We start from the raw sequence: 14,771 nt of genomic DNA on the forward strand, positions 1-14,771 counted from the left end.
GACCTTCCCAGTGGGAGTTACAGGCAGTTTTGTCATTTTTTTTCTTCCGAGGAGCAGTTTTTTTCTCCGTTTTATTCAAAAATTGCTCTAGAGCGCAATTTTTAAATTTGGGGTTAGGTTTTTTTATTAGATCGCAATTTTTGCCAGTCCTGATGTGTGCGTTCAGTTTGGTGAGTTTTGAAGCGTGTTAAGGGGGTCAAATTACAGCTCAAAGAGGCAAAAGTGACTGTTTTTAGTACTTTTTTGTCTTGAAGGGGGAATTGCCAACTTCCTGTTGATTTTTGCCCGAGGATATACAAGTAGGTATAGTATGTAGGTCTAAGTCAGACCTACATAGAGGTTTTTGTTTCATGTCTCTCCGACCTTCCTGGTGGGAGTTACAGGCAGTCTAGTTTTTTTTTTTCCTAGGGGGCGCTAGAGCGCAATTTTGAGTTTTGTGGTTCGTTTTTTTTTTAAAAAGGCAATTTTCGCAGGTCCTGATGTGTGGGTCAAATATGGTGAGTTTTGAAGCATGTTAAGTGGGTCAAATTACAGTTTAATGTGGCGGCGGAAGAATAAAGAATAAAACCTTACAAATTCAATAGGTCCTTATGTCCCATTGTATAAGGACTCCCAAAGGGAGTCCTTATACAATGGGACATGCGGGCCCTAATAAGTGGGTCAAATTACAGTTTGATGTGGCGGCGGAAGAATAAAGAATAAAGAATAAAACCTTACAAATTCAATAGGTCCTTATGTCCCATTGTATAAGGACTCCCAAAGGGAGTCCTTATACAATGGGACATGCGGGCCCTAATAAGTGGGTCAAATTACAGTTTGATGTGGCGGCGGAAGAATAAAGAATAAAGAATAAAACCTTACAAATTCAATAGGTCCTTATGTCCCATTGTATAAGGACGCCCTTTGGGAGTCCTTATACAATGGGCCATGCGGGCCCTAATAACAAGTTAGCCTTTGCGCAACTGTGCACTTGTGATTGATGTTTGTATGCTTGCGTGTGTGTGTGCGACTGTGTGTGTGTGTGTGTGTGTCTATGAGTCTGCAGTGCGTTAATAAATGTCCCCACACGATGTACATTTGACAATGATTCATAGCAGGGAAGCTAACATCAGCCTACGGTGACAGCCAAAATATCTACTAACGTTACTTACCGCCATGTGCTTCCTCAAATTTGACGTTGAGTTCATGTAAGCTTAAGCTTGTTGCCGCTGAAACTTTATGTGCAGTTAATCATGTGACCGCCTGGCTCTGTTTGATTGGTGAAACGGAGTCAAACATCATCAGTGACTGCATTTGATTGGGTAAGCACAACCAAACTTCCTTACATTAGGCGCACCGGGTTATAAGGGGCACGGTCGAGGTTTGAGGAAAAAACAAAAAGATTTTAAGTGCACCTTATAGTCTGGAAAATACGGTAATTTTTTCAATTTTGACAGAAAAAATATATGTACTGCTTGAAATTGCATGCCTTTTGGACTTTAATAGTATCCATTATTGCAATAAATATTACAGTATATTATCATACTTTACAATCACGTTTTTGTCTAAAAAAATAAAAAATAAATACTGAACTTTACAGCAAACTACCCATCAAATTAATAGAAACGACAATACATTTTACGTTGTTTCTTACAGCATATTACTGGAAATTGAAAAAAACTACTACTGTTTTTTGGGTTAAAATTCTGTTGACTGAGCTGCCGGTTTTTGACTGTAAAATCTATAGTTGTTGTTTTTAACGGTGTATTACTGGAGATGGAAAGACTACGTTTATTTTTACGGTAGAAAAACTGGCAGCTAAGTTGCCAAAATAAAAAAATAACTTGTACCGTTTTTCCATAAACAATGTAAATTTAACACTAAAATTCTGGCAACTAAGCTGCCGGCTTTTTCTGTAAATCCTCCCCCAAAAAACAGTGGTACTGTTTTATTTACCGTATTTTCCGCACCATAAGCCGCCCTGGGTTATAAGCCGCGCCTTCAATGAACGGCATATTTCAAAACTTTGTCCACCTATAAGCCGCCCCGTGTTATAAGCCGCATCTAACTGCGCTAAAGGAATGTCAAAAAAACAGTCAGATAGGTCAGTCAAACTTTAATAATATATTAAAAACCAGCGTGATGTGGGCGCGCATGGAGTCGTATATCAACATGGACGGAGCTGCGTGAAAAAAGCCACCCGGCCTCTTCGCGTAAACTTACCTTAACCACTCGCTCATCTTTTCTTCATCCATCCCTTCGAGTTAGCTTTTATGATGACGCCGGCTGGAAAGGTCTCTTTTGGCAATGTCTTCCTTTTGAATATCACCATGGGTGGAAGTTTCTGGCCATTAGCATGGCAAGCTAGAACCACAGTGAAGGATGACTTCTCATTCCCTGTGGTGCGAATATTCACCGTACGTGCTCCCGTTGTATCCACAGTGCGGTTCACAGGAATATCAAAAGTCAGTGGAACCTCGTCCATGTTGATAATGTTCTCTGGCCGGATCTTTTTTTCAGCTATCTTGTTTTTACAATATGCACGGAAAGTAGCCAGCTTTTCTTGAAAGTCTTTAGGCAGTTGCTGTGAAATAGTAGTCCGTGTGCGGATGGAGAGATTGCGTCTTTTCATGAACCGGAAACCTGTCGCTTAGTAGGAGCCATTTTGTGGTCTTTACAGATGTAAACACACAAAGGAAATGAAACGTAATATCCGCGCGCTTCTTCTTCTTCTACGCGGGCGGGTGGTTGCTTACAGTAGAAGAAGAAGCGCTTCCTGTTCTATGGGGGCGGGTGCTTACCTTGGCGGTTGCTTGCGTAGAAGAAGAAGCACTTCCTCTTCTACGGGGAAAAAAGATGGCGGCTGTTTACCGTAGTTGCGAGACCGAAACTTTATGAAAATGAATCTTAATATTAATCCATATATAAAGCGCACCGGGTTATAAGCCGCACTGTCAGCTTTTGAGTAAATTTGTGGTTTTTAGGTGCGGCTAATAGTGCGGAAAATACGGTACTGTAAAAACCCCCACTATATTTTACAGTAAAATTTTATACATGTAAAGTTTTTACTGTAAAATGGACAGTCTATTTTAAACAATTGATATAATTAATAACGAAATCCGGAGGCAAATTCCTACATTATTGGCTGTTACATGCAACGTTCCCTCTAAGGTGCGCGCCTGTGCAATTGCGCACTGCTCAAGCGTCATCTGCGCACGGCAAATCTAAAAAAAAATAAAAAAATAAGCGCATAACAATTTTCGACACATGGACACGACAGAGAAAACAGTTTTCGTCATCATTGTTCAAATATTGTAACGTCTGTCGAGACGCTTTGAGGACATGAATTCCATCCATCACTTTACCGAGCAAAACTCTTTATTGTCGGCCATAAACACATCACCAAAACATTAGTAAAAAAATTATATCTAGCAAAAGTGGTCATTTTCTGCAGTACAAACCAGACCAAAAGCAACTTTGTTATATCAACAGCAGCCGCTCGCTCTTTCTCACTTGCGCCAACACATGCACATATGGCACTTAGCCAGTGATGCGTTTACAGCCACACAAAAAGTCGGACAACTCCACATAAAGTGTCATTCCAGGTCGTTACACTATGATTTACCAATCAAATGTGTGCTTATTCTAGTGTCATTTATTAGGAATCTTCATTTATAAATATTAATCATGAAATGCTGTTAGTATATTAAATAAATACTAATAAAAATATATTTTTTTACAAACAGGAAGTTGCAGGAATGTACACATGATCCCCTGCTTACATCTCATTGTGCTACATGTGAATCCCTCAATGACATCCCTGCACGGGGCATTGCTGTGATGTTTGAACCAATGGCGTTCTGGCAGGTATCATGTTGGGCAGGATGGGTCCAAACGGCAGCGCCTTGGTCAACTTCTGCCAGAGTCTAAATGAGGCCGTGCTCCGAATTGTGGCCATCGTTATTTGGTGAGTCCAACCACAGAATAAAAGCTCCTCAAGGGAACGATGACATGTTTTTCCCTTGAGTTGGCTCCTGCCCGAACGCTAATCACATTGTGCTTGCTCGCCACTTCCCCCGCCCCGCAAGGTACTTCCCGTTTGGGATCGTGTTCCTGGTGGCCGGTAAGATCCTGGAGATGAGCGACCCGTCGGCCATGGGCAAGAAGTTGGGCTTCTACGCCGTCACGGTGGTGTTTGGCCTGGTGCTCCACGGCCTCTTCATCCTGCCCGCCATGTACTTCTTCATCACCAAGAAGAGCCCCATCGTTTACATCCGCGGCATCCTGCAGGCGCTGCTCATCGCCCTGGCGACATCCTCCAGGTAACAAACCTCAACGCTAGTGATGGGTCCGGCAACACCGATGCATCGGCGCATGCGTCGAGCTCATAGAGCAAAACCCTGTGTCGGTTTTAGAAAGTCACGTGACCGATCATGAGCTGTTTTGGTCACGTGACCGATGCGCCAACTGTGTCGCCTCCTCTGTGCCCTGTGAGCGGCTCTTTTCTACAGCCGGAGAAATAATAACTAAGAAGAGAAATCGTCTAAAATGTAATACGTCGGAAAAACTTTTTTATAAAAATGTGTAAAAAAATAATATTAAAAAAATTCCCATTCCACAATCATCCACAACACGTTCTCTTAGATTTCCATGTTATGATACATGTTCACATTATTTATTGACTGTATCTAAAAAAGATAAAAATATATTTTTATTTAAATGAAGATATGAAATAATCCTAAATGACTTGGTTTATATTATTGTATATACTAGGGCAGGGGTCACCAACGCGGTGCCCGCGGTCACCAGGTAGCCCGTAAGGACCAGATCAGTCGCCCGCTGGCCTGTTCTAAAAATAGCTCAAAGAGCAGCACTTACCAGTGAGCTGCCTCCTATTTTTTAAATTGTATTTATTTACTAGCAAGCTGGTCTCACTTTGCTCGACATTTTTAATTCTAAAAGAGACAAAACTCAAAAAGAATTTGAAAATCCAAGAAAATATTTTAAAGACTTGGTCTTCACTTGGAATAAGCGGTAGAAAATGGATGGATGGATGGGTCTTCACTTGTTTAAATTAATTCATTCATTTTTTACTTTGCTTCTTATTACTTTTAGAAATACAATTTTAGAGAAAAAATACAACCTTAAAAATGATTATAGGATTTTGAAACAAATATACCTTTTTACCTTTTAAATGTCTTCCTCTTCTTTCCTGACAATTTAATTCAATGTTCAAGTAAAAAAAAAATTTTTTTATTGTAAAGAATAATAAATATTTTAGCTTCTGGTTTTTCGACGAAGAATATTTGTGAAATATTTCTTCAAACTTACTATGATTAAAATTCAAAAAAATTATTCCGACAAATCTAGAAAATCTGCAGAATCAAATTTAAATCTTATTTCAAAGTATTTTGAATTTCTTTTAGAATTTTTGTTCTGGAAAATCTGGAAGAAATACTGATTTGTCTTTGTTAGAAATATAGCTTGGTCCAATTTGTTAAATATTCTAACAAAGTGCAGATTGGATTTTAACCAATTTAAAACATGTCATCAAAATTCTAAAATGTATCTTAATCAGGAAAAATTACTAATGATGCTCCATAAATTCTTTTTTTAAATTTTTTTCAAAAAGATTCAAATAAGCTAGTGTTTCTCTTCTTTTTGTCGGTTGAATTTTGAATTTTAAAGAGTCGAAATTGAAGATAAACTACCGTATTTTCCGCACCATAAGGCGCCCTGGGTTATAAGCCGCGCCTTCAATGAACGGCATATTTCAAAACTTTGTCCACCTATAAGCCGCCCCGTGTTGTAAGCCGCATCTAACTGCGCTAAAGGAATGTCAAAAAAACAGTCAGATAGGTCAGTCAAACTTTAATAATATATTAAAAACCAGCGTTCTAACAACTCTGTTCACTCCCAAAATGTACGCAAATGTGCAATCACAAACATACGTATATCAACATGGACAGAGCTGCGTGAAAAAAGCCACCCGGCCTCTTCGCGTAAACTTAAACTTACCTTAACCACTCGCTCATCTTTTCTTCATCCATCCCTTCGAGTTAGCTTTTATGATGACGCCGGCTGGAAAGGTCTCTTTTGGCAAGGTCTTCCTTTTGAATATCACCATGGGTGGAAGTTTCTGGCCATTAGCATGGCAAGCTAGAACCACAGTGAAGGATGACTTATCATTCCCTGTGGTGCGAATATTCACCGTACGTGCTCCCGTTGTATCCACAGTGCGGTTCACAGGAATATCAAAAGTCAGTGGAACCTCGTCCATGTTGATAATGTTCTCTGGCCGGATCTTTTTTTCAGCTATCTTGTTTTTACAATATGCACGAAAAGTAGCCAGCTTTTCTTGAAAGTCTTTAGGCAGTTGCTGTGAAATAGTAGTCCGTGTGCGGATGGAGAGATTGCGTCTTTTCATGAACCGGATCCCTGACGCTTAGTAGGAGCCATTATGTGGTCTTTACAGATGTAAACACACAAAGGAAATGAAACGTACGGTGATATCCGCGCGCTTTTTCTTCTTCTACGCGGGCGGGTGGTTGCTTACAGTAGAAGAAGAAGCGCTTCCTGTTCTATGGGGGCGGGTGCTTACCTTGGCGGTTGCTTGCGTAGAAGAAGAAGCGCTTCCTGTTCTACCGGGAAAAAAGATGGCGGCTGTTTACCGAAGTTGCGAGATCGAAACTTTATGAAAATGAATCTTAATATTTATCCATGTATAAAGCGCACCGGGTTAAAAGGCGCACTGTCAGCTTTTGAGAAAATTTGTGGTTTTTAGGTGCGGCTAATAGTGCGGAAAATACGGTAGGTTTAAAAATTATGATTTTTTTTTTTTCGTGTTTTCTCCTCTTTTAAACCGTTCAATTAAGTGTTTTTTTTCATCATTTATTCTCTACAAAAAACCTTCCGTAAAAGGAAAAAAAAATGTACGACGGAATGACAGACCCATTTTTTTATATATATATAAATGTATTTATTTAGCTATTCTTGTTTGAATCACACTTACGTGTAACTTACAAATGACAATATATTTATTTATTGAAGTGTGTATCAAACTGGTAGCCCTTGGCATTAATCAGTACCCAAGAAGTAGTTTTTGGTTTCAAAAAGGTTGGTGACCCCTGTACTAGGGCATCAAATCAGTGTCAGTTGAGTCGGTCCATAGGTTGCCTGTAGGGATTTTTAATGTCCAGCAGATGTCAGTATTTAGTGACACAGTATCGACACAGTATCAATACAGTTTTGCAATGTGTCGAAACGCTTCATGACGCCTCATCAACCCATCACTACTCAACGGCGAGCACGTGGAGGTGTGATCACGAGCTCGTTTTTTTTTTTTTTTCATGTCTGCAGCTCCGCCACGTTGCCTATCACCTTCAAGTGCCTCCTGGAGAACAACCACATCGATCGCCGCATCATCCGCTTCGTGCTGCCCGTGGGCGCCACCATCAACATGGACGGCACGGCGCTTTACGAGGCCGTGGCGGCCATCTTCATCGCTCAGGTCAACAATTACGAGCTGGATTTTGGCCAGATCATCACCATCAGGTCAGTGGAGCGGCCGCCATATTTTGCTGCATGGTAGTTTTTGCACACCCCACTTTTACACTTTTACACTTTTACACTTTTACACTTTTACACTTTTACACTTTTACAAAGCCCAGAAGCAGTGAAGTTGTCAAATTGTGTAAATGGTCAATAAAAAGAGAATAAAACAACTTATATTCAATTGAATAGACTGCAAAGACAAGATATTTCATGTTCACACTGACAAACGTTCTTATTTTCGGCAAATATTAGCTAATTTGGAATGTGACGCCTGCAACATGTTTCAAAAAAGCTGGCACAAGTGGCAAAAAAGAGTGAGAAAAAGTTGAGGAATGCTCATCAAAGACTTATTTGGAACATCCCACAGGTGAGCAGGCTAATTGGGAACAGGTGGGTGCCATGATTGGGTATAAAAACAAGAAATGCTCACAAGCAAGGACGGGGGCGAGGGTCACCACTTTGTCAACAAATGCCTGAGCAAATTGTTTAAGAACAACATTTCTCAACAAGGAATTGAGGGATTTCACCATCTACGCTCCGTAATATCATCAAAAGGTTCAGAGAATGTGGAGAAATCACTGCACGTAAGCCATGATATTACACACCTTGGATCCCTCAGGCGCTACTGCATCAAAAAGCCACATCAGTGTGTAAAGGATATCACCACATGGGCTCAGGAACACTTCAGAAAACCACTGTCAGTAACTACAGTTGGTGGCTACATCTATAAGTGCAAGTTAAAACTCTACTATGCAAAGCCAAAGCCATTTATCAACAACACCCAGGAAACGCCGCCGGCTTCACTGGGCCCGAGCTCATCTAAGATGGACTGATGCAAAGTGGAAAAGTGTTCTGTGGTCTGACGAGTCCACATTTCAAATTGTTTTTAGAAACTGTGGACGTCCAAAGAGAAAGGAACCATCCGGATTGTTCTCGGCGCAAAGTTCAAAAGCCAGCATCTGTTTACTGAGTGTTGTTAAAGGGAAAGGCCATGTAACACACACTTACATCATGTGTTGTCTTCATCATAACACTTATATAAGGCTTTTAAAGTCATTTTGATAGTAGGCTAATATAGACACTTACATCATGTGTTGTCTTCATCATGACACTTATATAAGACTTTTAAAGTCATTTTGATAGTAGGCTAATATAGACACTTACATCATGTGTTGTCTTCATTATAACACTTATATGAGACTTTTAAAGTCATTTTGATAGTAGGCTAATATAACTAAAATGGACACTTACATCATGTGTTGCCTTCATTATAACACTTATATAAGACTTTTAAAGTCATTTTGATAGTAGGCTAATATAGACACTTACATCATGTGTTGTCTTCATCATAACACTTATATAAGACTTTTAAAGTCATTTTGATAGTAGGCTAATATAGACACTTACATCATGTGTTGTCTTCATCATAACACTTATATAAGACTTTTAAAGTCATTTTGATAGTAGGCTAATATAGACACTTACATCATGTGTTGTCTTCATTATAACACTTATATAAGACTTTTAAAGTCATTTTGATAGTAGGCTAATATAGACACTTACACCTTGTGTGGTCTTCATTATAACACTTATATAAGACTTTTAAAGTCATTTTGATAGTAGGCTAATATAGACACTTACATCATGTGTTGTCTTCATCATAACACTTATATAAGGCTTTTAAAGTCATTTTGATAGTAGGCTAATATAGACACTTACATCATGTGTTGTCTTCATCATAACACTTATATAAGGCTTTTAAAGTCATTTTGATAGTAGGCTAATATAGACACTTACATCATGTGTTGTCTTCATCATGACACTTATATAAGACTTTTAAAGTCATTTTGATAGTAGGCTAATATAGACACTTACATCATGTGTTGTCTTCATTATAACACTTATATGAGACTTTTAAAGTCATTTTGATAGTAGGCTAATATAACTAAAATGGACACTTACATCATGTGTTGCCTTCATTATAACACTTATATAAGACTTTTAAAGTCATTTTGATAGTAGGCTAATATAGACACTTACATCATGTGTTGTCTTCATCATAACACTTATATAAGACTTTTAAAGTCATTTTGATAGTAGGCTAATATAGACACTTACATCATGTGTTGTCTTCATCATAACACTTATATAAGACTTTTAAAGTCATTTTGATAGTAGGCTAATATAGACACTTACATCATGTGTTGTCTTCATTATAACACTTATATAAGACTTTTAAAGTCATTTTGATAGTAGGCTAATATAGACACTTACACCTTGTGTGGTCTTCATTATAACACTTATATAAGACTTTTAAAGTCATTTTGATAGTAGGCTAATATAGACACTTACATCATGTGTTGTCTTCATCATAACACTTATATAAGGCTTTTAAAGTCATTTTGATAGTAGGCTAATATAGACACTTACATCATGTGTTGTCTTCATCATAACACTTATATAAGGCTTTTAAAGTCATTTTGATAGTAGGCTAATATAGACACTTACATCATGTGTTGTCTTCATCATAACACTTATATAAGACTTTTAAAGTCATTTTGATAGTAGGCTAATATAGACACTTACATCATGTGTTGTCTTCATTATAACACTTATATAAGACTTTTTCATTTTTTGCGTCTCCAGACCGATTAGTTTTTTTGTATTTTTGGTCCAATATGACTTTCAAAGTTTTGGGTTGCCAGCCGCTGGTGTAAGGGAAGGTTTGACCTAAGAAAATCAACATCTTATGTCAATGTGTGGAAATATGATGTTGTCATGTACTCACTTAATAAATGTGCACATGCAATTATTCTCCTAAGAAAGAAGAAAGCTGATTTTACTTCTGTAAGTAGCATATTCAAACATTGTGGATTGAGTGCGAGTAGTGTAGTCGCTCAGTAGTAACTAGTCATTGTGTACACACATTATTTGCATCCATCTGTTTATTTTCCTCACCACGTGTTCCTTCATAATTCCATACTGCAAGTGATCCGCTTATCTGCGGGGAAAAGCCCCCACGTGACCTCCATACATTCCCATCACGCTACTGCCTCACCTCTGACCCCCGCTCGTCCTTCTTTACCAGTAAGGTTCCTTTGGGATACAACGTTTCCTTCCTTCCTGCCAGTCCTGGGCCAGATGGCTTAGAAGAGAGTGTATAGAAGTCAGTGACATGTAAGAGTGCTGTTATCCATCCATCCATCCATCTTCTTCCGCTTATCCGAGGTCGGGTCGCGGGGGCAGCAGCCTAAGCAGGGAAGCCCAGACTTCCCTCTCCCCAGCCACTTGGTCCAGCTCCTCCCGGGGGATCCCGAGGCGTTCCCAGGCCAGCCGGGAGACATAGTCTTCCCAACGTGTCCTGGGTCTTCCTCGTGGCCTCCTACCGGTCGGACATGCCCTAAACACCTCCTTAGGGAGGCGCTCGGGTGGCATCCTGACCAGATGCCCCGAACCACCTCATCTGGCTCCTCTCCATGTGGAGGAGCAGCGGCTTTACTTTGAGCTCCCCCCGAATGACAGAGCTTCTCACCCTATCTCTAAGGGAGAGCCCCGCCACCCGGCGGAGGAAACTCATTTCGGCCGCTTGTACCCGTGATCTTGTCCTTTCGGTCATGACCCAAAGCTCATGACCATAGGTGAGGATGGGAACGTAGATCGACCGGTAAATTGAGAGCTTTGCCTTCCGGCTCAGCTCCTTCTTCACCACAACGGATCGATACAGCGTCCGCATTACTGAAGACGCCGCACCGATCCGCCTGTCGATCTCACCATCCACTCTTCCCTCACTCGTGAACAAGACTCCGAGGTACTTGAACTCCTCCACTTGGGGCAAGATCTCCTCCCCAACCCGGAGATGGCACTCCACCCTTTTCCGGGCGAGAACCATGGACTCGGACTTGGAGGTGCTGATTCTCATCCCAGTCGCTTCACACTCGGCTGCGAACCGATCCAGTGAGAGCTGAAAATCCTGGCCAGATGAAGCCATCAGGACCACATCATGTTTAAAAAGCAGAGACCTAATCCTGCAGCCACCAAACCGGATCCCCTCAACGCCTTGACTGCGCCTAGAAATTCTGTCCATAAAAGTTATGAACAGAATCGGTGACAAAGGGCAGCCTTGGCGGAGTCCAACCCTCACCGGAAACGTGTCCGACTTACTGCCGGCAATGCGAACCAAGCTCTGACACTGATCATACAGGGAGCGGACCGCCACAATCAGACAGTCCGAAACCCCATACTCTCTGAGCACTCCCCACAGGACTTCCCGAGGGACACGGTCGAATGCCTTCTCCAAGTCCACAAAGCACATGTAGACTGGTTGGGCAAACTCCCATGCACCCTCAAGGACCCTGCCGAGAGTATAGAGCTGGTCCACAGTTCCACGACCAAGACGAAAACCACACTGTTCCTCCTGAATCCGAGGTTCGACTATCCGGCGTAGCCTCCTCTCCAGTACACCTGAATAGACCTTACCGGGAAGGCTGAGGAGTGTGATCCCACGATAGTTAGAACACACCCTCCGGTTCCCCTTTTTAAAGAGAGGAACCACCACCCCGGTCTGCCAATCCAGAGGTACTTCCCCCGATGTCCACGCGATGCTGCAGAGTCTTGTCAACCAAGACAGCCCTACAGCATCCAGAGCCTTAAGGAACTCCGGGCGGATCTCATCCACCCCCGGGGCCTTGCCCCCGAGGAGCTTTTTAACTACCTCAGCAACCTCAGCCCCAGAAATAGGAGAGCCCACCACAGACTCCCCAGGCACTGCTTCCTCATAGGAAGACGTGTTGGTGGGATTGAGGAGGTCTTCGAAGTATTCCCTCCACCGATCCACAACTTCCGCAGTCGAGGTCAGCAGAACACCATCCGCACCATACACGGTGTTGGTAGTGCACTGCTTCCCCTTCCTGAGGCGGCGGATGGTGGTCCAGAATCGCTTCGAAGCCGTCCGGAAGTCGTTTTCCATGGCTTCCCCGAACTCCTCCCATGTCCGAGTTTTTGCCTCCGCGACCGCTGAAGCCGCACACCGCTTGGCCTGTCGGTACCTGTCCGCTGCCTCAGGAGTCCCATGAGCCAAAAGAACCCGATAGGACTCCTTCTTCAGCTTGACGGCATCCCTCACCGCCGGTGTCCACCAACGGGTTCTAGGATTACCGCCACGACAGGCACCAACTACCTTGCGGCCACAGCTCCAATCAGCCGCCTCGACAATAGAGGTGCGGAACATGGTCCACTCGGACTCAATGTCCAGCACCTCCCTCGTGACATGTTCAAAGTTCTTCCGGAGGTGGGAATTGAAACTCTCTCTGACAGGAGACTCTGCCAGACGTTCCCAGCAAACCCTCACAATGCGTTTGGGCCTGCCAGGTCTGTCCGGCATCCTCCCCCACCATCGCAGCCAACTCACCACCAGGTGGTGATCGGTAGAAAGCTCCGCCCCTCTCTTCACCCGAGTGTCCAAAACATGAGGCCGCAAATCCGATGACACAACTACAAAGTCGATCATAGAACTGCGGCCTAGGGTGTCCTGGTGCCAAGTGCACATATGGACACCCTTATGTTTGAACATGGTGTTCGTTATGGACAATCCGTGACCGGCACAAAAGTCCAATAACAAAACACCACTTGGGTTCAGATCCGGGCGGCCATTCTTCCCAATCACGCCTCTCCAGGTTTCACTGTCGTTGCCAATATGAGCGTTGAAGTCCCCCAGTAGAACGAGGGAATCACCGGGGGGAGCACTCTCAAGTACTCCCTCGAGTGAATCCAAAAAGGGTGGATACTCTGAGCTGCTGTTTGGCGCGTAAGCGCAAACAACAGTCAGGACCCGTCCCCCCACCCGAAGGCGGAGGGAAGCTACCCTCTCGTCCACCGGGTTGAACTCCAACATGCAGGCTCTGAGCCGGGGGGCAACAAGAATTGCCACCCCAGCCCGTCGCCTCTCACTGCTGGCAACGCCAGAGTGGAAGAGAGTCCAGCCCCTCTCGAGAGAACTGGTTCCAGAGCCCTTGCTGTGCGTCGAGGTGAGTCCGACTATATCCAACCGGAACTTCTCTACCTCGCGCACTAGCTCAGGCTCCTTCCCCCCCAGCGAGGTGACGTTCCACGTCCCAAGAGCTAGCTTCTGTAGCCGAGGATCGGACCGCCAAGTGCCCTGCCTTCGGCTACCGCCCAGCTCACATTGCACCCGACCTCTATGGCCCCTGCTATGGGTGGTGAGCCCATTGGAGGGGGGACCCACGTTGCCTCTTCGGGCTGTGCCCGGCCGGGCCCCATGGGGACAGGCCCGGCCACCAGGCGCTCGCCATCGTGCCCCAACTCCGGGCCTGGCTCCGGAGGGGGGCCCCGGTGACCCGCGTCCGGGCGAGGGAAATCTGAGTCTCGGTTCTTGCATTTCCATAGAAGTCTTCGAGCTGCTCTTTGTCTGATCCCTCACCTAGGACCTGTTTGTCTTGGGAGACCCTACCAGGGGGCATGGAAGCCCCCGGACAACATAGCTCCTAGGATCATTGGGACACGCAAACTCCTCTACCACGTTAAGGTGGCAGCTCAGAGAGGAGGAGTGCTGTTATTAAAGTTACAAATGATAAATGTGTCTCCTTTGCAGCATCACGGCCACGGCCGCCAGCATCGGTGCGGCGGGGATCCCTCAAGCCGGACTGGTCACCATGGTGATCGTGCTCACCTCTGTGGGCCTGCCGACCGATGACATCACTCTGATCATCGCCGTGGACTGGGCGCTGTAAGTTTGTCCCGCCTCTGTCCACCGGGGACGTCTTTGGAATGCGTCACCTTTCCCCCCTCGCCCCGCAGAGACCGATTCCGCACCATGGTGAACGTCATGGGCGACGCCTTGGCCACGGGAATCATGGCGCACATCTGCAGGAAAGACTTCATGAAGGAGGGAGACGGGGTGAGTGCATAACATAAGAACATACTATACATACAAACCCCGTTTCCAGACGAGTTGGGAAATTGTGTTAGATGTAAATATAAACGGAATACATCCATCCATCCATTTTCTACCGCTTATTCCCTTTGGGGTCGCGGGGGGCGCTGGAGCCTATCTCAGCTACACTCGGGCGGAAGGCGGGGTACACCCTGGACAAGTCGCCACCTCATCGCAGGGCCAACACAGATAGACAGACAACATTCACACTTAAGTGTTCAATGTGATTTTACTATTTTGTTTACATTGTAACACCACGCCACCTTAGCTGCGCTCACCCTTTAGAGCA

The 14,771-nt window shown here is 43.8% G+C and overlaps 1 protein-coding gene across 1 annotated transcript in view; it reads left to right on the plus strand.

Annotated features, from left to right (window-relative positions):
- LOC133618015 (excitatory amino acid transporter 5-like) overlaps positions 1-14,771 on the plus strand; it is a 55,351-nt gene that overhangs the window by 35,420 nt on the left and 5,160 nt on the right. The window contains exons 6-10 of the mRNA XM_061978468.1: positions 3,847-3,946; positions 4,068-4,301; positions 7,339-7,533; positions 14,141-14,275; positions 14,347-14,446. Of these exons, the coding sequence (XP_061834452.1) occupies positions 3,847-3,946; positions 4,068-4,301; positions 7,339-7,533; positions 14,141-14,275; positions 14,347-14,446 (764 nt within the window). The remainder of the gene's footprint in view (positions 1-3,846; positions 3,947-4,067; positions 4,302-7,338; positions 7,534-14,140; positions 14,276-14,346; positions 14,447-14,771) is intronic.

Source organism: Nerophis lumbriciformis, linkage group LG18, assembly GCF_033978685.3.
Source record: "Nerophis lumbriciformis linkage group LG18, RoL_Nlum_v2.1, whole genome shotgun sequence".
NCBI classification, from domain to species: Eukaryota; Metazoa; Chordata; class Actinopteri; order Syngnathiformes; family Syngnathidae; genus Nerophis; species Nerophis lumbriciformis.